The sequence below is a fragment of the Panthera tigris genome, chromosome B4, assembly GCF_018350195.1.
Source record: "Panthera tigris isolate Pti1 chromosome B4, P.tigris_Pti1_mat1.1, whole genome shotgun sequence".
Classification (NCBI taxonomy): domain Eukaryota; kingdom Metazoa; phylum Chordata; class Mammalia; order Carnivora; family Felidae; genus Panthera; species Panthera tigris.
The window spans coordinates 28,963,644-28,988,883 of NC_056666.1; the positions used below are offsets into that span (position 1 = coordinate 28,963,644).

The 25,240-nt window shown below is 34.9% G+C and overlaps 1 protein-coding gene across 15 annotated transcripts in view; it reads right to left on the reverse strand.

Annotated features, from left to right (window-relative positions):
• EPC1 (enhancer of polycomb homolog 1) overlaps positions 1–25,240 on the reverse strand; it is a 105,046-nt gene that overhangs the window by 14,059 nt on the left and 65,747 nt on the right. For all 15 annotated transcript variants that reach the window (XM_007092758.3, XM_042991347.1, XM_042991340.1 and 12 more), the window contains 8 exons: positions 17,358–17,517; positions 4,594–4,739; positions 4,000–4,206; positions 3,472–3,620; positions 2,405–2,564; positions 976–1,152; positions 805–894; positions 574–722 (listed from right to left, as the gene is read on the reverse strand). In XM_007092758.3, the coding sequence (XP_007092820.1) occupies positions 574–722; positions 805–894; positions 976–1,152; positions 2,405–2,564; positions 3,472–3,620; positions 4,000–4,206; positions 4,594–4,739; positions 17,358–17,517 (1,238 nt within the window). The remainder of the gene's footprint in view (positions 1–573; positions 723–804; positions 895–975; positions 1,153–2,404; positions 2,565–3,471; positions 3,621–3,999; positions 4,207–4,593; positions 4,740–17,357; positions 17,518–25,240) is intronic.

Sequence of the window (25,240 nt, forward strand, 5' to 3'; positions counted from 1 at the left end):
ACATGGGTTGGTTCCATCACGTTTAAACAAAAGAAGAGCGATTAGATCCAGAAAAACTGGGATGTCAGGGTCAGGTTATGCATTGATCCTGGATCCTTTTCACTGATGAGTTAAACGACTTAGTATACTAGTTATATGACATTTCTTGTTGTTGTTGTTTGATTTTTAATTATTTTATTTTAGAGAGAGAAAGTGTGAGCAGGAGAGAACGGCAGAGGGAGAGAGAGAATTTTAAGCAGGCTCCACTCTCAGCATGGAGCCCTATGTGGGGCTTGATCTCATGACCCTGGGATCATGACCTTAGCCAAAATCAAGGGTCGAATGCTTAACTGGCTGGGCCAGCCAAGTGCCCCAAGTTTTATGACATTCTTAGCCTATTCAATCCTTTCTCCTAATATCTCCCAGAACTTCGGAAATAACTTTTTGCAGTTTAAGGATTTTAGTAAAAACATCAGTTAAGAACAGCAAATGGGAACAAATGAACTACTGAGAAGGATTACCTCGTTTTCAGCTCTAGATCTGACTCCCTACTGTCTAAAATATCCCTATGCTAGGAGTACAGAAATGCCTTACCTTCCACCGCGCCCAACCCGTCTTCGTGCAAATCCAATACACCTTTGGGGTACGGTGAGGGTAGTTAAGCAGTATCTATATCGTACATCCCCTAATCCTCCATCTTTAGGACTAGTCCAAGGCCAGTTGCCAGTTTGGTCTAAGTGAGGCTTAAAAAAAAAATCCAAATTATTTCATTTTGTCAGTTAAAGGTGAACAGTTTATTATTGAAAAAGAGAACCTGAAACTTACAGCATAGTACTGACAGCCTGCTTTCCTACGGAAAGCAAAGGGACCATCAGGATCATTTTCTTCTTCAGCTTCTGAAGAGCCAGACAAAACCTTTAAATAAAATGAAGTGAGTCAAAACACGTGACTTCTTACATCCCTCCTCTATATTCATAGAGAGTTTCTCATATTTACCTGGGAGAGAGGTTCTTCATCTGAGCTGGGAAAGTCATACTGATTTAAATCTTTAGCATTAAAGACTGGCAGTGCGGCAGGACTCGTCTGTTGAGGAGTAGCAGCAGCAGACGATGGTAAGACTTTGGGCTTCTTCTCATATTTACGTTTAGGTCGGATAAGATCAGCTTTATCTTGCTACAATAAAGTCATATATTAATCAAACTCTAGAAACCATGTTCATCAAACTTACAGTTTGGGTAATTTTAAAAAGAAATTTATAGCTATAATGAAGTCATTCATACTCAGAAGAGATAGAAGACTTTATGTTTTGTCATCTTTTACTGTAAAATCTTAGAGGTTGGTCTCTGTGACACATGGGTATGTTCCTACAACTTAAACACAACCTCATAAAATATTTTGTTTCAGTTAAAACAGAATAGAAATTCTTGAGCTTCTGAAATCCTGCAGTTAGTATTTACCATTGGCTCCTGTACCTTTTTCTTAATTTTCTACGAAAAATCCAGAAGAGAATTAAAAAAGGGGGATCTAGTCTTTATTTTAAAGAATTAACAAATCAATTTTGGGAAAATAATAATGAAAATAATTTTACAGATACACAAAGCAAACCTCAGATAACTATTACCATACTGGGACATAAAGTTATAATGTGGAGGTGTCACAAAAATAGAGTGGTAAGGATTTGAGAGCTGAACAATAAAGGCTATGTGGAGTGGCGAATTTGAGCAGTTTTAGATGATAAAGAGATGAAATCATTAAACAGAGGCAACGCAGGATAAAATACAAAAGCAAGAGTGAATGAGCTGATGCACTGAGTGATTTTAGAAATATGTATGGCAGGTAACAGCAAAGGCTAGGAGAAGTATGAAGTATTCAATAGGCAAGAAAGGTTAGAGGCAAAAAATAATCCTTGTCAGAAAGAAAAAGTCATGACAAGTAGCATGGTTATGTACATATGCTAAATATTTATATCAAGTTTCAATTACAGTTTTTTTGGGAAAAGTTAATTGTTAAAAAGTTAATCTATATGGTATCTCTCTTTACAATTCCTACTGCTGCATCGACAGGCTAGCCTTGAATCACAACCTGACTTTGTGGCATATTTCATAGTAAGATTTATATGGGTTTTCTTTCTTCACTCTAATGATAAAATACCATTCCATTATCAGCTATTGTTATCACAAAAATTTTTATCACTTTATTTGCTTTTTTTTTTTGCATTTTTTAAAATGTTTATTTATTTTTGAAGGACAGAGAGACAGAGGGTGAGTGGGGGAAAGGCAGAGAGCAGACACAGAATCCAAAGCAGGCTCCAAGTTCTGAGCTGTCAGCGCAGAGACTGACACAGGGCTTGAACTCATGAGCTGTGAGATCATGACCTGAGCCGAAGTTGGATGCTTAACTGACTGAGCCACCCAGATGCCCCTACCTTATTTGCTTTAAACTCCTTCACATCCATTGCTTCCTGATGTTTAAATTGACTGCTATTAGTAATAGGGATGATGGGGATGGCATAGGTAGGTTTCATTGGTTGTCTCTGTGCCATGACCTCAGACATGATCTCTCCATTGTAGTCACCCAAATTATACCTGAAATTATAAAACAAAATTAAAAAAAGCTTAGAAAGTTAAAGTTAGTTCTGTACATAACTATTAATACCTGATACATAATTATAAACACTGACTAGATTTAAGATTACAATTAAACTTTGACTATTTGCTGAATGCTTATTAAAGATTACATAATTCCTTTTGTTTCTTCTGTTTAGTTTTTGGCTTAAAACTTTATCTTGGCACCATAAGTAGATGACTGTTGGAAAAAAAAAAAAAAAAAGGCTCGAACTATAACTTACCAATTTTGGTGAAAGATTTGGTGGAGATGTTGAAATTAATGCCTAAAATGGTGTTGAGGAACTTTCTGCTAATTTGAATTGCTTTGTGCTTTACTATAAAACTAATTTTCCTGAAATAAATTATAAGAAATTTAATAGTGGTTTTCTTTGGAGATAATGACTGAGAAATAGGGGAGTGAGGCTTAAAGTTTTCATTGTGTACTTTCCTGAATGACTGAATGTTGAGATTATGGGCCTTTCCCCCTCCCTTCTTTACACTTGTCTGTAAAAAAACAAAAACAAAAACAAAAACCCAGTATGTGTTTAAAAAAAAAAAAAATCAGTACCATCTAGTGAGTAAATTAAAAGCTGTAGGACTGACAAATGTTCTCTCCCTCCCAGCCTTGCACTCAACTAAGGATAAGGACAAAAGAATAAGCTTATACTTGGCATATTTTAATTTTACTGAACCCAGTCACTTTTAAAGAAAATAGAGGAACACATGTAAAATTAAACAAAGTATACCATATCACGCATTTATATAGTCTCTACTTATTAATAGAAGGTATTTCTGGGGTTAACTGCTTAGGTATCATACTTCAATATATAAAATGCTAATGGTACCATACTTCCTATTGAAGTATTCCTATTAAAGTATACTTTACCTCTTTTCCATAATTTCCAGTGTTAAGTGCAATAGCTCCCTTTTACTCTTTTCTCTTCTTTTTATCATCTCTAGGATAGTAACAGCCCGACTCAGATCTCGACGCAGCTTAAGCATTTTTTCATAAGAGGCTTCATCATTTTTGCGATTCTGCAAATATGGAGTTGCTTTTTGAATGTCAGTAACATTTCTAACTAGTGGCATTCTGAACACCACTACTAACATATAAGAATAGATATATTTGATAGGTTAGTTAGAATTTTAAAGATACTGAAAGGGAATATGGATCACCAGGATCAATTATATATAGGATTTTTAAATAGTTTAACATTAAAATATATCATTAATAGCTATGTAATGAATCCTAAGGTTGATTCACTTTAAATTAATACTTTTCATTATTTTGTATAGAAAGTCTATTTAAACACAAATTAAAATACCACCTTCAGATACTGAGATATTTGTAAGTATAAATAATTTTTCTTAGATCAAAAAAAAATTACTAAAGAAGTTTTCCAAATTCACTTACTTTTCGAGTCTGCATTTTTTCAGTACGCCTTCTAAAAGCCACATAAGGATCATTTGTGCTGGAACCATCTCGCTTCTCTTGTTTTACTGATGGGATAAGAGATGGCCCCCGACAGTTTTTTCTCTTTTTAATCCAGTATTCATAAACTTCTCTAATTAATTCATCATCTTCTTTTAGCAGTAGCTTGGCTTCCTGCAGACTGACTGGCTAAATGTAAAATCATTATGTCATTTTCACAGAATACATACATAAGGTTCAAAAGTACTTCCAACTTTAATGACAATCAAAACAGCAATAATTAATAACAGCAAATGTGGAGTGCCTTATGCATGTCAGCCACTGATGCTTTATTTTAGTTAATTTTCACAACAATCTTATCATGTTTATCATCTCTATTTTACAGAGGGGGAAAATGAGGCATGGAGAAATTTAAACATATCACTCAAGATTATGCATGTTAGTACTAGGCAGATATGGGATATGAATTCATGCTTGTTAACTCCAGAGTCTGCTCACTTATCCTAACCTCAACATTATCCTATTTCCATATAGGTATGGAAACACACACTTATTACATATACAATGAAGTTTTACCTGCTGACCACTGCCTTTTTCTAGACGGTCAATCATCTCCTCAAACTGCAATGGGCAGATGTCCATTTTCTTTTTCAGTTTATTCACAAATACTTCATCTTCAGAATCCAAATCATAATCAGGCTGTTCAGCATCCAAACTAAAAGCTGACAGAAGAAACCATAAGCAATCATTTACTATGTGAATCCACTGACAAAAACCTCTCACAGATGTCTGGATAAAAACAAGATCTAGATTTTCTAACAAAATAAGAAATGTATGCTTCCCACATTTAAAGTTTAAGAAAGGAGACTATCCTTACTGTTAATAGAGACATGAGTCATAAAAGACAATGGATGTGAACCCTTCCTCCCACCTCAAAAGCAAATAAACTAGAAGCCATTAAGAACAGAAAGAGATTATCAAATGTATTGTACTATGTGAAAATCTTATAGCTTAAAAATGATGTAATATCGGCAATTTCATATGGTTTGACATAATATAAAAGGACAAGGTCTTTAAATAAGATTGTTTCTAGAATATTTAAGTCCTACCTAATAAATTATTTAACTATTTTACCAAATGCTTAGGGAGTGGTATTTAAAGCTGAAGTGTTAGCAGCCACTGCCAATAACAGTAATAGCTTTCACTCAATGAATGCACATCTGCTAAGGTTTGTTTCCTTATGACAATCACTGTCATGGTGATAGAAATGTGATGTATTTCTATATTTGTTAGGATTAGAAAAAAAAGGCCAAGAACCACTGCTCTATACTATATTATCAAATGTCCTTCAATACTTCCCAATATTAAACTAGGTTGATAATATAAATAAAATATCAAATAGCTTGGTATCAAAATGTCTCACACCTTTCCCTTCCTTAACTTCCCATCATCTCAGAATCCAAATCCTCAGGACTGTTTGAGGTCCTTTTTGACCGAGTCTCTCCAATCTCATCAGTACTTTTTGCCGTAGCAAATATCATGTATTTCTTTTTTAAGTAATTTCTACACCTGATGTGGGGCCTGAACTCACAACTCTGAGATCAAGAATTGTGTGCTCTATTGAGTGAGCCAGCCAGGTGCCTCTCAAATTTTATGTATTTCATACAGCATGCTATCTCATGTCTTTATATTAGCTATTTTCTGCTTGCCCACCTAGCAAATGACTGCAAACGACTAATCTTTTCAAAATCCAACCTGACATCAAGTCCTGTGGAATTCCTTCTTGACTGCCCCCCCAACTAGTAGATGGTTCCTTGTCACTTTTTGCTTTTTTAGAAGTTATGAACCCTCTCCCCAGAAAAAAGACTGTGTGAACATATAACATTCTGCATAAACCACCAGCAATTCAAATATCCCTAAAAGCTGTGGTACCAAGCTTAAAAATTCCTGTTCTAGATCAATGCCCTTCTTTTGTACTATTTTCTACACATACTTTATAATCTACTTGATAAGTATTAGAATATGACTGATTTCCTTGAAAGGAGGCATTGTGACTTTACCTCTGTGAATTTACTTCATTGTATCTTTGTACCTCTAGTGCAGAGACAGTAAACATGTTCATCTTGTATGCCAACTGTTTGCTGTACCCTACTGAAAAACATACTGATACTGCCTCTATTCAAGTGGGGAAAAAAACCCTGAAAAAGTATGCAGTCATCCATTAGTGATATCCGTGATAAGTACAAGAGGGGGTCCTTTGGCTGCCTGAAATCTACATCCTTGCTTTAAGTTTAAAATAGTACCTGGCCTATAGGAATCCAATAAATATTTGTAGAATTGAACATATTACATAGCATTGTTCATTTTCCGTTTTGACCTACATTACACTTCTGTAACAGTCCTAATTAAAATATTTAGACTCCTTCATTAAATATGTCTGCATACTGAGGTGCCTGGGTGGCTCAGTTGGTTCACTGTCAGACTCTTGATTTAGGCTCAGGTCATGATCTCATGGTTTTTGAGACTGAGCCTTGCGTTGGGCTCCCTACTGAGCCTGAAGCCTGCTTGGGATTCTCTCACTCCCTCTCTCTGCCCCTCCCTTGCTCAGAGTGCTCTCTAAAAAATTAAAAAAAAACAACAACTCTATACCTCAGCATATCTCAGCACCCATGTTTCTTATAACCCTTGGCCCTCCAATGACTTTCCATGATCTATTTGTTTGTTATTGTTATGTAAACAGAACTTTTGGAGATTCTGAAGTAGATTAAAATTAAACACTGTTAGATTAAAAATACTTGTTTTCTTGGGTCCCTAACCAAAACAATCCATAGCTGTATTGTTCAATAGGATAGCCATTAGCCAATTTAAAGTAATAAGATTAAATTAAAAATCTAGTACCTTAGTCACATTAACCACATTTCAAGTATTAAATAGCTACATGTGGCTAGTGCTATACCTGAAAGCACAGATTATAAAATATTTCCATCATCACTGAAAGTTCTATTAAAAAGTGGTGATCCTGATAATACAAAGAGCCAAACTGATACGGACCAACCAGCAATGTTCTGCTTCTTAAGGGTATTTTTATATATTTTTAGGGTCTCATTTATATATTACTTTGGCATCCTCCGCTATAAAATAATTTTTCAGATCAAATCACACTTACCAAACTTATTCACAAAAATTAAACAAACCCATCTACTATCACCTTATTATTGCCTTACCAAAATATATTTGACATACATTATATCATGAATGACAAGTCTCATCTAACATATGGAGGAAGGCAATCAAGACTGGAAAGGAAGATCCCTATCCTAGGAACGCTCCCGCCTTTTACAGAAGTTAACAAGTGTCTGATGGTCAGACTGCTCTTGCCTCTGCAAGAAACTTTCCTTTTATAGTTGGTGCAAACACATGTAAGATCTTAAAATATAAGGAGAACCAAATCTTGTTCAGATATAAAAATATTAATATCCTAGAAAAATGCTAACATGTAAAAATTCACTTTAGGATTTCATTTGACCAAAAAAACCAAAGCCAATGTTTAACGTGTAATTTGGCTTCAGCCAAACCTGTCCCTTCCAAATGATAGCTCAACTGCAGCTGATAAAGATATAATGTATTTATCATGGTCCTAAAAATAGGAGTATCTTCAAACTTTCTGGGCCATGTTACTGAGTTTGTTCAAAATAGAAAATAGGGTCTGTAGAGAAACAGGCAAATGGATTGCATCTTGTAATTAAGTTGTCAATTAAAATGAGACCTAGCTAGCCAGTAATTGCTTAAAAATAGGAGCCATATTGTAGAGGCTGACTCCTTTTAAAATATTTTGATAGGGATAAACCCAGATATGTATATGGTTAAACAAAATACACAGATGGAGGAGAAAATGCAGTAAAGAAATCTAAGCAAGAAGAACATAATAGTACATATAAATTGATTATTTTTAAAGGAAATACAAAGTAGTACAAACCACAGTCTCATGCTTAGAGTCAAGTAATAGAGATGAAATGTATATAAATGTTTATATAACAAATGGCATATATAGCTCAGACCATAACACTAAACAGCATTTTAAAAATATAAGAGGCAGGGGCGCCTGGGTGGCTCAGTTGGTTTAAGTGTCCAACTCTTAATTTTAGCTCAGGTCATGATACCATGGTTGTGGAACTGAGCCTTGCATTGGGCTCCACGATGGGTGTACAGCCTGCTTGGGATTCTCTTTCTCTCTCTCTCTCTCTCTCTCTGTCTCTGCTCCTCTCCCGTTTGCATGTGCACGCCCATTCTCTTTCTCTCTCTCCAAAGAAATAAACTTAAAAAAAAAATAGTAATAAAAAAATAAAACTACAAGAGGCAAATAGTGAAAGGATATTTGGGTCCATCAAATGGCACAAATTGTGGATTAGAAACAGAATGTAATCCCTGATTGAAAAGAAGGCACACCATCCAAGGTTCAGGAGACATTTGTCAGACCAGGAATGGTAAATGGGTTTCAACTCAAGCACTAACCCTCAATGATTGGTAATATCAACTTGCAAAGTTCTTAAAATAAATGCTGAGCAGGAGAAAATATTGTTAATAGTGATATTTACTATGGTGTGGTAGTATTTGACATCTTTGCCTTAGACCTAAGAAGACAAAGCTATCATTGGCTAACTAGATCATCGAAGTCTTCAACTTCTTTATATTTCTAAGTAAACAGAGCCTAGAGTCACTTCCAGAATGTACTTGAGGAGAATGAATAGAGAATCCCAGATTTGAAAGATTTAAATCACAGATACAAAATCCTTTTTGATAAAGTTCTGTGGTTGATTTTATGGATTTTATATGTTAGAACATAGTATCAGAAGAATAATGGGGGAAGATGGAGTGTTACAGGGGGATGGGGAGGTAGGCAAAGGAAGGAGAAAATGCAATCTTTCAGAATCAGGGCATAAAGACAGGATACATCCATGCTGAGAGGTACTTTAGAAAGTAGGTTCAACAAAGATCTATTTTAAAAAAACCTTTTCATATAGAAATTCACACCTACAAAAATTGCAAAATGAAAAGAGTATAAGGAATACCTGCATATCCTTTCCCAGATTCACCTGTTAAATTTTATTATCATTTGCATGCATTCTCTATTTTATATCGATATATACATACATACTTTATTTTGGGGGACATTGGAGGGTAAGTAACATTCACAATTGCTCTTTACTGCTAAACACTTCAGAGTGTATTTCCTTAGATTCTTTTATATAATCACAGTATAGTCATCAACCTCATAAATTTACACTCATACAACAATTTAATTTCCTGCCTATATTCCAATTTTGCCAGCTGATCCAGCATAGGACCAGTCTAGGATCAGGTATTATTTTTGTTACTGTCTCTTTGGCTTCCTTTAATCTGGAACATTTTCATAGTCTTTGTCTTTTACACACTAATATTTTTGAGAATACACACCTCTCCCCAGAACCTTTCTTCTTCTTCTTATTCCCATTGTGATTAGACTATGCACTCTCTGATGGCATACTGCAATACTCAACTGTCTCAGTCCTTCTCAGTGTATCACATCTAGAGGCACACAGTGTTCATCTGTTCCTCATAAGTGATGATAATTTTCATCAGTCAAGAAATTACCCAATTATTCCACTGCATAACTACTGTTTGTTTTTTTCCCCTCTTGTAAGTAATAAGCAATTTGTAGGGAGAGCTTAAGACCATGCAAATATTCTGCTCCTTTTCAAAATTTCCTCTTCTATTGAGAACACACTGATGATTCTTACATGATTCAATCTTGATCATGATTAACTGCAAAATGACTTTGTAACTCTAGCACTCTCTTCACAGTGTACCATTCAGCTTTTGGCTTTATATTACAAAAGCAGGAGACAACTCTTCACCATTTTTTATCATCAGTATGGATTCACGAATTCCTACATTTTTCAATGCTTTATAATTCATGTTATTCTTAATTTTTCCATTGCTTTAATCTTGCTTCTTGGTTTTTCCAGTGGACAGAGCTATAAATATATATACCTAAGTATACACATACATACTTATATAAATGTACATTAAGATTGCTCTTTAAAAACAGGTTTCCTTGGGGTGCCTGGGTGGCTCAGTTGGTTGAGTAGCCAACTCTTGATTTCCGCTCAGGTTATGATCCCAGGATAGTAAGATCAAGCCCTGCATTGGGCTCTGCCCTGAGCATGGAGCCTGTTTTAAGATTCCCCCATCCCTCTCCCCCTTTGACCCTCTCCCTGCTTACACTTGTGCTCTCTAAAATAAGGTTTAAAAAAAAAAAAAAGTTTCCTTTCAGGATTAACAGGAGAGTCTTAAGACCCAAGTGCAAAAGGAAGGGGGAGAGAGAGTTGTTCCTGTCTATTCATTCTGGTCAGACTGTTTTGTCCTTTCTTCCAGTATAAATAGGAAAGAAGTCCTAGCTGTGTAATCCAGAAACTTTACAGGTCACTAATCAAAAGAGAAACAACATTACATGATATTTGGATCAAGAGATGCTGAGTAGCCAACACTCAGTGAAATACCTTACAGAGTACCTAAAGACTGAAGTGGATAATGGTTTTAGCATTGGTTTTTTTCCTTCAGAGCTCCCACTAGGGAAAAAGGGAGAAAATTCTGATTTCTTCCCTAAGCCAGTCAAAGACAAGGACAGAGATGAACTTTTCCAAACTAAAGTTCAAAGAAATGTTAACAGAACATGTAACAAACACACAATTGGAAAATGGTGCGTTAAAAGAAGCTTTTTTTTTTTTTTTAGCCACAAGACTCCCAGAGCCTATAAAAATGATACTATTACATTATGACAGGGGAATACAATATGTAATCATTCTCAAACATGTTTGACCGTTGCTTTTTTTAGGGAATACTAATTATCTATCACCTGAAAAACTCCCAAGAAGTAGGGCACCTGGGTGCCTCAGTTGGTTAAGCATCCAACTTCGGCTCAGGTCATGATCTTGCAGTCTGTGAGTTTGAGCCCTGCGTCGGGCTCTGTGCTGACAGCTCAGAGCCTGGAGCCTGCTTCTGAATTCTGTGTCTCCCTCTCTCTCTCTGCCCCTCCCCCGCTTGTGCTCGCTCACTCAAAAATAAACAAAAAAAATTAAAAAAAAAAAAAAAAAAAAAACAACTCCCAAGAAGAATTTGTGTAACATTAGCTTAAGAGCTTTACAAAATAGGAATTAGGGGAACTACAATGAACCAGTCCATATATATAGTTCAAGGTAATGTACCCTTCATAAGTAATTTACTAGACCACCTTGTAGTCAAAATTCAATTTTAACTTTGCAGAAATTTACACCATAATTATTTTTATTGTATTATATTAAAAGCCAATACCAAGTTTTAAAGAATTAACATAAATCTTACACAATTTCTTCCAGAAAACAGTAAGAGAGAATACTTTCCAACCTGTTTTATGAAGCCACTATTACTCTGATACCAAAACCAAACAAGGCAGGGGTGCCTGGGTGGCTCAGTTGTTTGAGTGTGCGACTTCAGCTTAAGTTATGATCTCACAATTTGTGAGTTCGAGCCCGGCACCAGGCTCACTCCTGTCAGGCAGAGACCCCTTTGGATCCTGTCTCCAGTCCACCCTCTGCCCCTCCTCCCACTTACGTGCTCTCTCTCTCTCTCTCTCAAAAATGAATAAACATTAAAAAAAAAAAAAAAAGATTAAAAAAAAGAGAAACAAGACAGGGCACGTGCACATGGCACACACACACACATACACAGTCAAACATTATCTCTCATGAACGTAGAAGCAAAACTCCCCAATTAAATTTTAGCAAATTCTACCCAACAAGGTATAAAAAAAAATACACTACAGCTAAGTGGGATTTATTCCAGGTATGATTCAATATCTGAAAATCAATAACTTATCACATCAACAGACTAAAGAAGAAAAATCAAATGATGCTATCCATTGGTGTAGAAAAAGTATCTGACAAAATTCAACACTGATTCATGATAAAAACTCTCAGTACACTAGGAGTAAAAATCACGATCCATAAGAGTAGAACTAATAAACTGGATCTCAGAAAAATACCTTTTGCTCTTTGGAAGACTCTGTTAAGAGGATGAAAAGTCACATTATATATACTGAGAAAAAATATTTCCAAATCACATATATGACAATCTCATAAAAGGCAACTACAAAAACACTTGCAGGTAACGTAATACTTAATGGTGAAAGACTTAATTATTTCCTTCTAAGATCAGGAACAAGGCAAGGATGCCTGCTCTCATCACATAGTTTAACACAGTATTGAATTTAGACACTATACTAATGCAAGAAAGAGAAATAAGACAGATTGAAAAGGAAAAATAAAACTGTCTCTATTTGCAGACTACAGTGTGATTTTCTATGTAGAAAATTCCAAAGAATCTGCAAACATTTCCTAGAACAAGCAATTTCAATTAAGGCCACGGTACATAAGACAAACAATTTTACCTGCATTTCTGTATACTGACAATGAACAGGTGGAAACCAATCAAAAATGCTATACCATTTTCAATTGCTCCACAGAAAATAAAACACTCAGGTATAAATCTAAAGAAATGTGTACAGGATCTGGGGTGCCTGGGTGGCTCAGTTAAGCATCGACTCTTGATTTCGGCTCAGGTTATGATCTCACGGTTCATGAGTTTGAGTCCCATGTCAGTCTCTGTGCTGGTAGCATGGAGCCTGCTTGGGATTCTTTCTCTGCCCCTTCCCAGCTCATGCTCTTTCTCTCTCTCAAAATAAGTAGATAAACATTAATTATTTTTAAATAATAAAGAAATGTGTACAGGATCTGTATAATGAAAATTATGAAGCGTCAATGAAAGAAATTAAAGAAGAACTAAATACTTGCAGAGTCACACTGTGGTCATGGACTGAAGACTCAACATATTAAAGATGTCAATTCTCCCTATAGTGATCTATAGGTTTAATCTAATCTTATCAAGTTTCTTTGTGGATACAGGTAAGCTTATTGAAGGCCCTAGAATACCCAAAATAATGTTGAAAAAGAAAAATAAAGAAGGAATGACTCTTCCTGATATCAAAGGTTATCATAGAGCTGCAGTAATCTAAACAGTGGTACCATCTTGAAACAAATGGAAATCAGTGGAATAGAATATAGAACCCAGAAACAGATCCAAATCAATATGCTTAATTTTTGGCCAAGAAGCAAAAGCAATTCAATGGAGGAGGGAGGGTTTCTTCAATAAATGATGCTGGAGCAATTGTACATCCAGAAATAAAACCAAAACAAAGCACAAACAAACAAAAAAAAAACCTTGACCTAAACCTCACACACTCAAAACTGATCATATACTTACATGTAACTGATAAATTTGATCTCATCAAAATTAAAAACTTTTGTTCTGTGACAAGACTCAGTTAAGAGAATGAAAAGACATTATATACTGAGAGAAAATACGTCTAAATCACATATATGACAAAGACTTTGTGTCTAGAGTATATAAATAAAACAATCCTCAAACTCAATGTTAAAACAATCTACTTAGAAAACAGGCAAACACAAACACAATCATTTCATCAAAGAGGATACATAGAAGGCAAATAAACACATGAAAAGGTATTTAACATATTAGCTATTTAGTGAAATACAAATTTAAAGTATATTGAGGTCTATCAATGCATACCTATTAGAATGGTTAAAATAAAAAAGTGATAACCCCAAATGCTGACAAGAATACAGGAGAAACTGGATCACACATACACTGCTGCTGATAATGTAACATGGTACAGATACTCTGGGAAATACTGTGGAAGTTCTTGTCAAACTAAAAATGGACCCAGCAACTGCACTCATAGGTATTTATCCCAGGAGTTCACACAAAAACCTGCAGATGAATGTTCACAGCAGCTTTATTTATAATAGTCAAAACCTGAAAACTACCCAAATGTCTTTCATTGGGTCAGTGGCTACACAAATTGTGGTACATACATATTATGGACTACTGCTTGCCAATAAGAAGGAAGAACTATAATTCATGAAACAAGTTGGATGAACTCCAAGGATATATATGCTAAGTGAAAAAAGCCACTCTCTAAAGTTTGGACACACACTGCATGATTCTGTTTATGTTACATTCATGAACTAACATAATTACAGAGATGGAGAACACATTAGCAGTTGCCAGGGACTAGGTTTGGCTATAAAGGAGTAACAACATGGAATCCTGTGGGGATGATATAATTGAGTATCTTTTTTTTTATTGTTTTATTTTTTTAAATTTACATCCAAATTAGTTAGCATATAGTGAAACAATGATTTCAGGAGTAGATTCCTTAGTGCCCCTTACCCATTTAGCCCATCTCCCCTCCCACAACCCCTCCAGTAACCTTCAGTTTGTTCTCCACATTTATGAATCTCTTCTGTTTTGTCCCCCTCCCTGTTTTTATAGTATTTTTGTTTCCCTTCCCTTATGGTCATCTGTTTTGTCTCTTAAAGTCCTCATATGAGTGAAGTCATATGATTTTTGTCTTTCTCTGACTAGTTTCACTTAGCATAATACCCTCCAGTTCCATCCACGTAGTTGCAAATGGCAAGATTGCATTCTTTTTGATTGCCAAGTAATACTCCATTGTATATATATACCACATCTTCTTTATCCTTTCATCCATCGATGGACATTTGGGCTCTTTCCATACTTTGGCTATTGTTGATAGTGCTGCGATAAACCTGGGGGTGCATGTGTCCCTTTGAAACAGCACACCTGTATCCCGTGGATAAATGCCTAGAAGTGAAATTGCTGAGTCGTAGGGTAGTTCTATTTTTAGTTTTTTGAGGAACCTCCATACTGTTTTCCAGAGTGGCTGCAGCAGCTTGCATTCCCATATAGTTGAGTATCTTGACTGAAGTATCTAACACTAATGTATTATCCTGTGAATTTACAATTACCCAAAATAAAATGTTGAAAGAAATTCAATGGCAGCTAACACCAATTAGCAGACTGTCTTGATTGATATTCCAATGTATACAGCTTTCCAGAGACAACATACTTCAAATTTGTACTGACTAAAAAAGTTTCTTCCCAAATAAGCTACAATTCTGCTGCCATTTTATTACTATTACTTGGTTACAACAACAGCAAGGTCAATTCCTTTATAAATATTGCACCTTTTGACTCTTCTGACCGTAATTTAATCCACTAGTTACCACTAAAATGTGTTTTGTGGGTTTTGGTCATCAATGAGCTATTTGTAAAACATGCATTCCAAATTTTTTTCTGATAGTAATGTTTATGTAAATTGATTAATATAATTTTATTTTACTTAATCCTGCTTTAACCCAAACACATACATTCATATGAATATTACCTGTGGCTGTGGAATACAATGTGGCCCCAGTTAACATATATAGATCTGATGATGATCTATAACTTTCAAACTCCCATGATTTTTCAGAGAACTAATTTTTAGGTTCTAATACTGATCAAATTTGTTTAAAATGTCTGTGCCATAAATGTAACTAAACATGTGAGTGGGCAAGAAAGCACATGCCACTTATTTGGTTCAAAGTAACCTTTAGTAAATTGGAAAAAATATATATTTATTTTTCCTAAAGGAAATGAAGAAGGTTACATACAAGTTAGATTTAACATCAAGTTAAAAGGCACCAGCGTGGCTCAATCAATTAAGTATTTGACTTTGGCTCAAGTCATGATCTCACGGTTCATGAGTTCGAGCCCCTAATCAGTCTCTGTGCTGGCAGCTCAGAGCCTGGAGCCTGCTTCAGATCCTGTGTCTCCTTCTCTCTACCCCTCCCCACTCACGTGGTCTCTCTCTCAAAAATAAAGAAACATTAAGAAAAATTAAAAAAAATATATCAAATGCTAATATAGTACTGATAAGAGCCAATATAGACACTATGTGTTTTTTTTTTTTTTTTTTCACATTTAAGAAATAGTAAAATAAATGTTTAGAATTTAGGACAGAAACTAGATCAGATAGAGGAAAGGTTAAATGAGGAAAATAAAATTAATTTTAAATAATTATTCTAAAAACAACACAGATTTATATGGTCCTGAAAAAAGGCTTAGACAGAAAAAAAAAGTTTGGACATTCTGCTGGAAGAATGTCTTAATCATAAAGGTCAACAACATAACAATGAAAGCTGTACAAATTTTACCTATATAAACTTTCAACTATGTTTTTAAGTTGTCAACTACTTGAGGATGGAGTAAATGAAATTTAAGTCTCTTAAGTTTACAAGCTCTCAGCTGTTCATCATCAAATGTGATAGCTATCAAAGGATTATTGCTAATGAGGAACTTATCACTATCAAGTGAAACAAGTTACCAATTAGAACACTAAATTTAGGGATGCCTGGGTGGCTCAGTCATTTGAGCATGGGACTCCTGATTTCGGCTCAGGGAGATCCCAGGATTGTGGGATCGAGCTCACTCAGCGCTGAGGTTGTTTACGATTCCCTCTATCTGTCTCTGTCCCTCCCCCTGGGCCCCTCTCCCCAGCTCGTGAGCTGTCTCAAATTAAAACAACAACCCCCCAAAATCCACCAAATTTTAAAAAGTAAATAGAATTACAGATCAGAGGTTGGCAAACTATGGTCCAAGGGCCAATACTGGGTTGCCATCTGTTTTTGTCAATCAAGTTTTATTGAAACACAGCTATGCCCATTTGTTTACGTATTGTCTATTGTTGATTTTGCCTTTCAACAGTAGAGCTGAACAGTTGTGACAGACTGAATGACTCTAAAAGGCTAAGATATATACTATCTGACCCTTTACAGAAAAAGTTTGGTGATTCCTGACTTATACTAAGAAGTTCTTTAAGGCTACTCATATTACTATTTCTCAATAGTAAGAAAACCATTTCCACATCTTAGGTATATTCATTATCTGAAAGTAGCATAAGATCATATGTTGAGATGAAACTAAAAACGTAGGATGAAAATGCCATCTTTTTTTGTCAAGTAGAAATCTCAATTTTAAAAGTTGAAAATGGGGTTCCTGGGTGGCTCAGTCGTTAAGCATCTGACTTCCGCTCAGGTCATGATCTCACAGTTTGTAAGTTCAAGCTCTGCATTGGGAGAGCACGAGCCCTGGGTGAACACCACTTCTCTCCCTCTGCCCATGGGATTTTCTCTCTCTCTCTGCCCCTCTTACTTGTGCCTTCTCTCTCAAACAAACAAACAAACAAACAAACAAGTCGAAAATGGGCTCTAGTAACTCTCTAAGCTGATGCCGGTCAATGAAATGGATACCTAAGAAGGCCTTGAACAGGTAAAAGTAAAAACATGTCAAGTTAAGCAGATAATATAGGAAATATAATTATTAAAAGAGTAATTACTTACGCTGTATGTGAATGAGCTGCTTTGGCATCTTAAATTCCCCAGGATAGATAGACTCATAGTAAGCAATATTACTTTCTGCCTCTGGGACTGGTATGACCATATTATCCCTCTTCTCGCCATACACCTGCTGTGCTGAAATAGCCCGCTGAAGATGGTGTTCCTAAAAGAGGAAAAAATAGGTAAGTCTATGTATTTTAAAATAGCCAACAGAACGTATACTTTGTGAAGAGGTTTTTACTTTAAAAATAGAAGGACTTTAGGGGCATATGGGTGGTTCAGTTGGTTAAGTGTCAAACTTTGGCTCAGGTCATGATCTCATGGTTTGTGGGTTCAAGCCCCACATTGGGCTCTGTGCTGACAGCTCAGAGCCTAGAGCCTACTTCAGATTCTGTCTCCCTCTCTCTCTGCCCTCCCCCACTCGTGCTCTCTCTCAAAAACAAACATTAAAAAAATTAAAGAAAAATAAAAAGAAGGATTTTAATAGCCTTGAAAGGATGCTGACAATACAGTTAGTGGTAAAAACATATTAAGAAGAAACAAGGTTTTGTTAAATACACTGTATACTTTCTCAATTTATTACACTGAAATTGAGTTAAATTATACAAAAGATTCCAAAAAATTGACTAAACTGTTAAAGTTTGCATTTTATAGATGAAATTCAAAGAAAAAGGGTTAAAACATTTAAATTTGTATGAGGAAAGATATGGATAAAAAATTATTCTAATCTCCTTTTTCATAGAATGCTTCATAAATGTGGAAAAATACCTTCATATACATCAACTAATACCTTATAAAAGAAAGAGATTATTATCTCCATTTTTAGTTTATGAAACGGACACATTCAAACCTGGTCTTTTGTCTCTATAACCCCTTATGAATTTCCAGATCCCTTTTGAATCATACTGGAGTGAGGACAGGGGTTGAAAGCATAGGCTTCAGAGTCTGTGACTCCTGGAAAGATACTTTAGTTTTCTAAATCTGTTTCCTACAGAAAGAGAAAAATAATCTACTTTATAGAGTTGGTTGGAGGTTTAAGTAACATAAATGTGCCTGAAATGTTTAGTATAATGTGTGGCATATAGCATATAACAGGTACTAAAAATAAACTTTGATTTAGTCACCACACAGAAAGATTTTACCAGTTTGTGATACCACCAGCGCCATAAAAATACCTGTTCTCACCCAGCCCATGTATCATCACTGAATTTTGGTAAATGTTTCATTAAACTGATTTTTAAAAAAATATATAAAATACAAGTTTAAGGACAAAAAAATATTCCAATGGTATGAAAACAGAGAATTCCAGTCCTCATATTCAGGTAAGATTTAAAATTCAGATAGGATTCTCCTATGCAACACACAGAGATTTATTTCTAGGGCGCTGGTTCACTTGATATATCCTGGAGATCTTTCCACACTGACACTTCTACTACAATTTTGCAACAGCTGTCTTGTGTCCTACTATATGGATGTACCTGACTTATTTAACCAGACACTAATTGATAGGGAAAAAACATTACAAAACAAAACAAAACCCTGGAAACAACCTAAGTGCCTACCTTTTTCCCTGAATGCTACAAAAATCACTCCTGTACTGTTACATACAAGACAGCTTTGTGGCTTGGTGAAAGCATCTGTAGGAAAACTGCAAATGAAAGTCCTCAAAGGACACATGGGGTTCCAACAAAATACTGCCTGCAGCATCTTAATGAGACTTTTAAATTTTAAAATCAGGGGCGCCTGGGTGGCGCAGTCGGTTAAGCGTCCGACTTCAGCCAGGTCACGATCTCGCGGTCCGTGAGTTCGAGCCCCGCGTCAGGCTCTGGGCTGATGGCTCGGAGCCTGGAGCCTGTTTCCGATTCTGTGTCTCCCTCTCTCTCTGCCCCTCCCCCGTTCATGCTCTGTCTCTCTCTGTCCCAAAAATAAAGAAATAAAATTAAAAAAAAAAAAAAAAAAAAATTTTAAAATCATCCATCTAGTTATTTTAGGTTAATTTCTTTATAAGGATGATTAAGTTTTTCTTAAATTTTGCTGCTGTTTGCTCATTTTCAAAAGTGCTTTTCTTTCTCGACATTTAAATAGATTATTTCTTTTCTAATATTAAGGAAATTGGCCCCAGGTAATACATTTTCCAAGTATTTTCCTTAAATTTGACTTCTGTTTTTATTTTTTCCATGCAAGAACGTTCTGTTAAATTTATTAATCTTTTTCCTTTATGGTTTTGTCATGTTTAATAAGAGGTATAAATTGTATAGTCACAAACCAGGGTGTACACAAACTCTTTTTTATAATTCAATTTGATCTTTGATTTAGGTTCCCTACTGGTTAATTGTATCTTTATACTTTAGTATAGTTTGTTGTCATATCTACTGGCCCTTATCTATTGACACAGGGTGCTTCTGTAAGCTCCAGCTGGGAAGTCAGTCACATGTATACTTTTTCTATTCTCAGATTCCCTTAAATGTTGAGAAAAATTTTCTTTGACCTCTGCCCTGCATACTTATACCAAACTCAAGAAGGGAGTGGGGAAGCAAGGCACATTACTCTTAATTTGCATTTTGTTCCTAATTTATAACAGTTAATATATTATCACTTGTGGAGGTGAACATGAGACATATGGTCTTTTCCTTTTTTTGTATAAGGACAGACGATGGCAAGCCACTTTTCCTAATGTCATGCATAAAATCATCTATTCTCTTTATGATTAAAAATGTGCCAGTATTGGGATGCCTGGGTAGCTCAACACGCGACTCTTGGTTTCAGCTCAGGTCATGATCTCATGGTTTGTGGGATCAAGGCCAGCATCCAGCACCACACTGACAGTAGGAGCCTGTTTGGGATTCTCTCGCCCTCTCCCTCTCTCTGCCACTCCCCTCCACACACACCTCTCTCTCTCAAAATAAATAAATAAACTTAAAAAAAATGTGCCTGTATCCTAGAATAAATTTCCCTTGCACTTGGGAGTATTCCTAAACTTTTTTCCTACTCTATCCAATTGTCCCTTATGCCAGATTTAACTGATTTTAATAGTGTAGCCTCATACTACATTTCATTATCTAGTAAGGCAACTCCTCCCTCATAATTCCTTTTTCAGAATATTCCTGGCTATCTCATTTACTTTTCTAGATGAACCATAAAGAAAATTACTTTCCAGGTGTGAAATAGAACCCTTAAAATGTTTTGACTTTTATAGGCAATATGGTATGCCGGTTAAGAACATGGACTTTGGCAACCAAGAGTGCTCTGGATCTGAATGTTGGCTCCATGGTTTACTAGCTCTAGGTCTTTAGGACTTGAGACAAGATATTCATCCCAGCATGTTTTATTATCTCTAAGTGTACATTGTGCACTTACCTTATGGAATTGTGATTAAAATGCATGAAACATACTATTCAACATATGGTAGCAAATATGTATCTTTCATTATTAGAAAAACTAAAGAATGTTCTATATGCTTAACAGTTACCATTTATAGTCTCTGTAGCTTGAACAGTGTCCTGTAGATTTTTCCTTATGGTTTTATCTATTTTCCATAACTATGAAACCAAATTTTTATTTATTAATATTAGAGTGAATACTTCCTGCCCTAAAAAACCTTTTTTTTTTTTTTTTTAAATAAAATACTTCCCACAATTTCCTCCTATCTTTAACAGTCAAGAAAATATTTTCCCCCTAATACATGGCTTACAGGGGTAGTGTCATAATGTGTGCAATATACTTTTGAATGGTTCAATTATAGACACATTTTATTATAGAGTAAAAAATAAACTGCAAAACTAACAAGTTTGGAATCTAGGTTGTTCAGCTTTTCTCTAAGTTTGAAAATTTTTATAATAAAAAGTTAGATGAAGAATAGGGTACGAAGGACCCTAACTCTGTAGAGTATAAAAGACATATGGTTAAGTTCTAAGTCTTTCAAAGCATTCCTCAACAACTGGGATATAGCTATAACTTTATATATCCCTATTTTCCCTTTCCCCATGTATGTATGAGGACTTTAAGACAGGAAGGGGACCAAACACAGGCCACTATGGCTGGAGCATGGTGAGTGAGCGAGAATAACAGATGCTGTCTGCTCGGGGGATTAGCACCAAATCATGCACAGTCATTGGTCATGTTAAGGATCTGTCCTTTTACTAAGGGCAATAGTGGCTGAAAGGTTTTAAAAGATCACCTTGGTTGCTACATAGATAATAAACCATATTCTATAAAATGGAATATGTGCAGACTTTAAATGGCTCAGAATAATATTTAATATGGAAAAAAAACAACTTATTAAAAAGTTGTAAAATCTTTTTACATCTTTTAAAAAGATGTAAAAACTGTATGTTCAGGATATTTGTAGTAATTAATCTTTTTTAAAATAAAAAGATATAATTGAACATAAGCACATTCACAAAAAAGTCTAAAAGTAGATGAGCATATATATAAAACAAATCTCTATATTCTTTTATTCCTTTCCCTGCTTTATTTTTTCACAGCACTTACCATCCTCTGACATCTCATATACCTGTTTACTATTGTCACCCCTTTCTCCTCACCCTCCTCTGCCACCCCAATCTAAGCAGCATGAAGACAGGGATTTTTGTCTATTCTGGTCACTGTTAAACAGCCACCCTAAAACAAGAGCTGGGCACAAAGCATAGTGCTTAAATATTTGCTGAATAAATATGTATGTATGTATGTATGTGTATACACATATACACATATGCACACACATGTATGCACGCACACACACACATAAAGTTTCAAAGTATAGACACCAAAGAGTTAACAGATTATCTCTAAGTGGTACAATTTTGAAATGCTCTTTTGTACTTTGTTTCCTATATTTTCTAAAATGTACCTATAATACTTTTGGACAAAAAAATATTTGAGTACATTTCACTAAATGATTTTATAAAACAGTGTTGATTTGTAAAAGACGTAATTTATTTGGTTCAGTAAAACCTTCCCCATTTAAGTTAGTTTAGTTCAAGAGTAAAATATACTTGCAGCTTTCTAGGAAAGTATTTTTAAAACCCAAAACTATATACATCTATTTCTAGGAAACAGAACAAATTACATTACAGTAACATCACATTATAAGTGAAAATGAGATTTTTAATTTGAGTAGGAAGATGTAGAATCGTGAAACCAAGTAACAAATGAATAAATGAGAATGAGTTCTGAATTCAATTCAATAAGTTATTGAATGCCTGGACTAAATACCTAAGACAGATAATCCAATTTTCAATTACAATTTATATAGAAAGTTAGATATTCACTGAAGATAAGATCTATCAATGAAATTTTTGAATACATCTACTTGCAACATTAAATAGGTCAGCTGTGTTCCAATAATTTCAAATAGTCTAGTAAAGAGTATGACAGTTAAAAAAGACAAAATGCTGGATTCTAACCTTAGATTTTTTTTTTTTTTTGAACTTTAGGACTTCTGAGAGGTCTTAACATACTAATGGAAATTGGGGTTGTTCAAGAATGGGGATGCAGTCCTTCCAAACTTATGACCACAGAATCATTTTTTTTCAGAAAATATCTGTTAATAGCTCATGGAGAACTTCTGTAATAGTTTGGGAAATGCTGGTAGAGAACAAAAACTAGAGATACAGAGCAGAACATCTAGGATTAAATTTGTTCATTAACTCAGTCCATATTTATTGAGTGCCAACCATGTGCCTGGCACTGGGAACACAATGTTGTAAATAAAATACACACAGTTCCTAACATTGTAAAGCTTACACTCTACTAGAGAGCAGATACTAATACAATAGTCTTAAAAATAAATTGTACAGTGTGGTAAGTGCTATGAAGAAAAAGTACAATGTGTTATTGTAAACATAAATAGGAAAAGGATTTCAAGGACAGTATCATTTTCACTAGTGCAAAGCTAACATCTGCAGTAATGGGAGTTACTTAAAAGACTGTTTAAAAAAAAAAAAGGGAATAACTATGTTTGAAGACTACTTATACATTTGACACAGTGGGGAGGTAAAATTTATACTGTATTTATATTAAGCACAGTTGCAACTAAAAATTAATTACCAAAATACCAAGAACAATTATAATTTTTCATAAAATAACAGAGGCATAAATTCTCAAGTTTGGTTTTACAAGGAACAAAGTAAATAAAATTAAATGATCTAAAGAATTCTTTAATATTTGATCCCACATAAAATGGAGTTAGGTTAACTATAACTTATGATTAAGCAAATAACTTAAAAAGCTTCTTGTACCGCAAGTAATTATGTTTTCTATACATAGCAATATGAACAATAAAAAAGATCTGGAAAGACTGAACAATAATCTTTAGAAAGTTCAGAGGCACATCGTCATGTGTCCATGAAACTTGCTATCATGACACTAAGCTCCGTAAGTATTCACTCATGTTACTTCAGCCCGCCTAGTACACAGGAAGAGCAGACAGACAGAATAAGATACAGACAGAATAATTTACAGACAGAATAAGAATACATAAGAATACGTAAGAATCCTAGCTTCCTCATAGACTCCAAGTCCAGCAAGTCACTTTGCTACCTATTTGTATTATTTTGTTTTTTTTCCCCCCTTACCCAACTTTCCCTCTCTTCTCTCACGCAGTTAATGCTTTTTTCTTTTACTCTCCTCTTTGTTACTTTTGCTTATCCCTACAAAGAGGTTGCCCTTTCGGGTGCTTTTTTATGGTCTCTTTGTTAAATGCATTGGTAGTTAATGTGAAAGGGTTAACTGGTTCTAAACAGGGCATGTCACTTACATTTGAGAAGTCAGAAAATACCATTTTTATTGATTAAATGAGAGTGACATTAGCTATGTGTAGATAAAAATTATCTGAAGGGACAGTATTGCAAAGGTCTCTTAAGCATATGCTCTGTGCTTTTGCTCACATGGATGAATGGCTACCTCTGCTGACATTACCATTCACCATGCCCCCGCTCCTCCATGGAAAATTCCCACTTGTTCTTCTAGGTCTATTTTAAAATTATCTTTCCTCTGCCTCGTCTTAGCACAAATGCTCCCCAGTTTGTGCTTCTATAGTACTACATTCTCTATTTAGAAATTGTGTTGTAATTGTATATATACTGATCTCTAAAATGTGGACACCATGTTTAATTAACCTTCAATTTTTTTCCTTTAAAAGATGTATTCTCTTGTATTATTTGGGGACTCTAAATTTTTTTCAAGGATGAAGACTAAATACAATTATCTTTGTAACCTGTTCAGCATCTAGTACTATATTTTGCTTTATTGCAGACACTCAATACTTTGTTTTATAATATCTAATAAATATTAGCAAACCGAAAAGAGCTATTTAAGGTCATTTTGTACAAATTCCTAAATAAAGATTAAATTATATTCACTTATTAAGTTTTTGTTTAAGCAAATAATGACCTTAACACTTAGACGTAACAACAATTAGGACCACATTTAGACCCTCTGGGTTAAGAAATTAAAACACGCTATTATAAGCAACAATATATGAAATTCCTTATGGGGAAATAAGTGATTACTAATTTATAAAAAGCCACTTGAGAAATTTAACCCCTGATTATTTACGCATGTAGAGCTAGACTCCACTGCTACTTGAACACAAAGGCTGAGCTGCATTACTTTCTCTTCTATTCTCTGATGACATTTCTAAGAACTAAACATCAGTGCCTATTCAGGAACATGGCTTCAGCAAGGACTGTGTAGTTTTCTACATCCAAACGCCCAACTCACGATTGGCTCATTAGAAGAACTTTCTGACTGGTTTCCCTGCTTCCATTTTTTACCATTCTTCATAGAATAGCTAATCTGTTAATATGCAAGGCAAGTCATGCCATTGTTCCATTTAAAATATTCCAGTTATTTCTTACCTCATTCAGAATAAAAGCCAAAGTTCT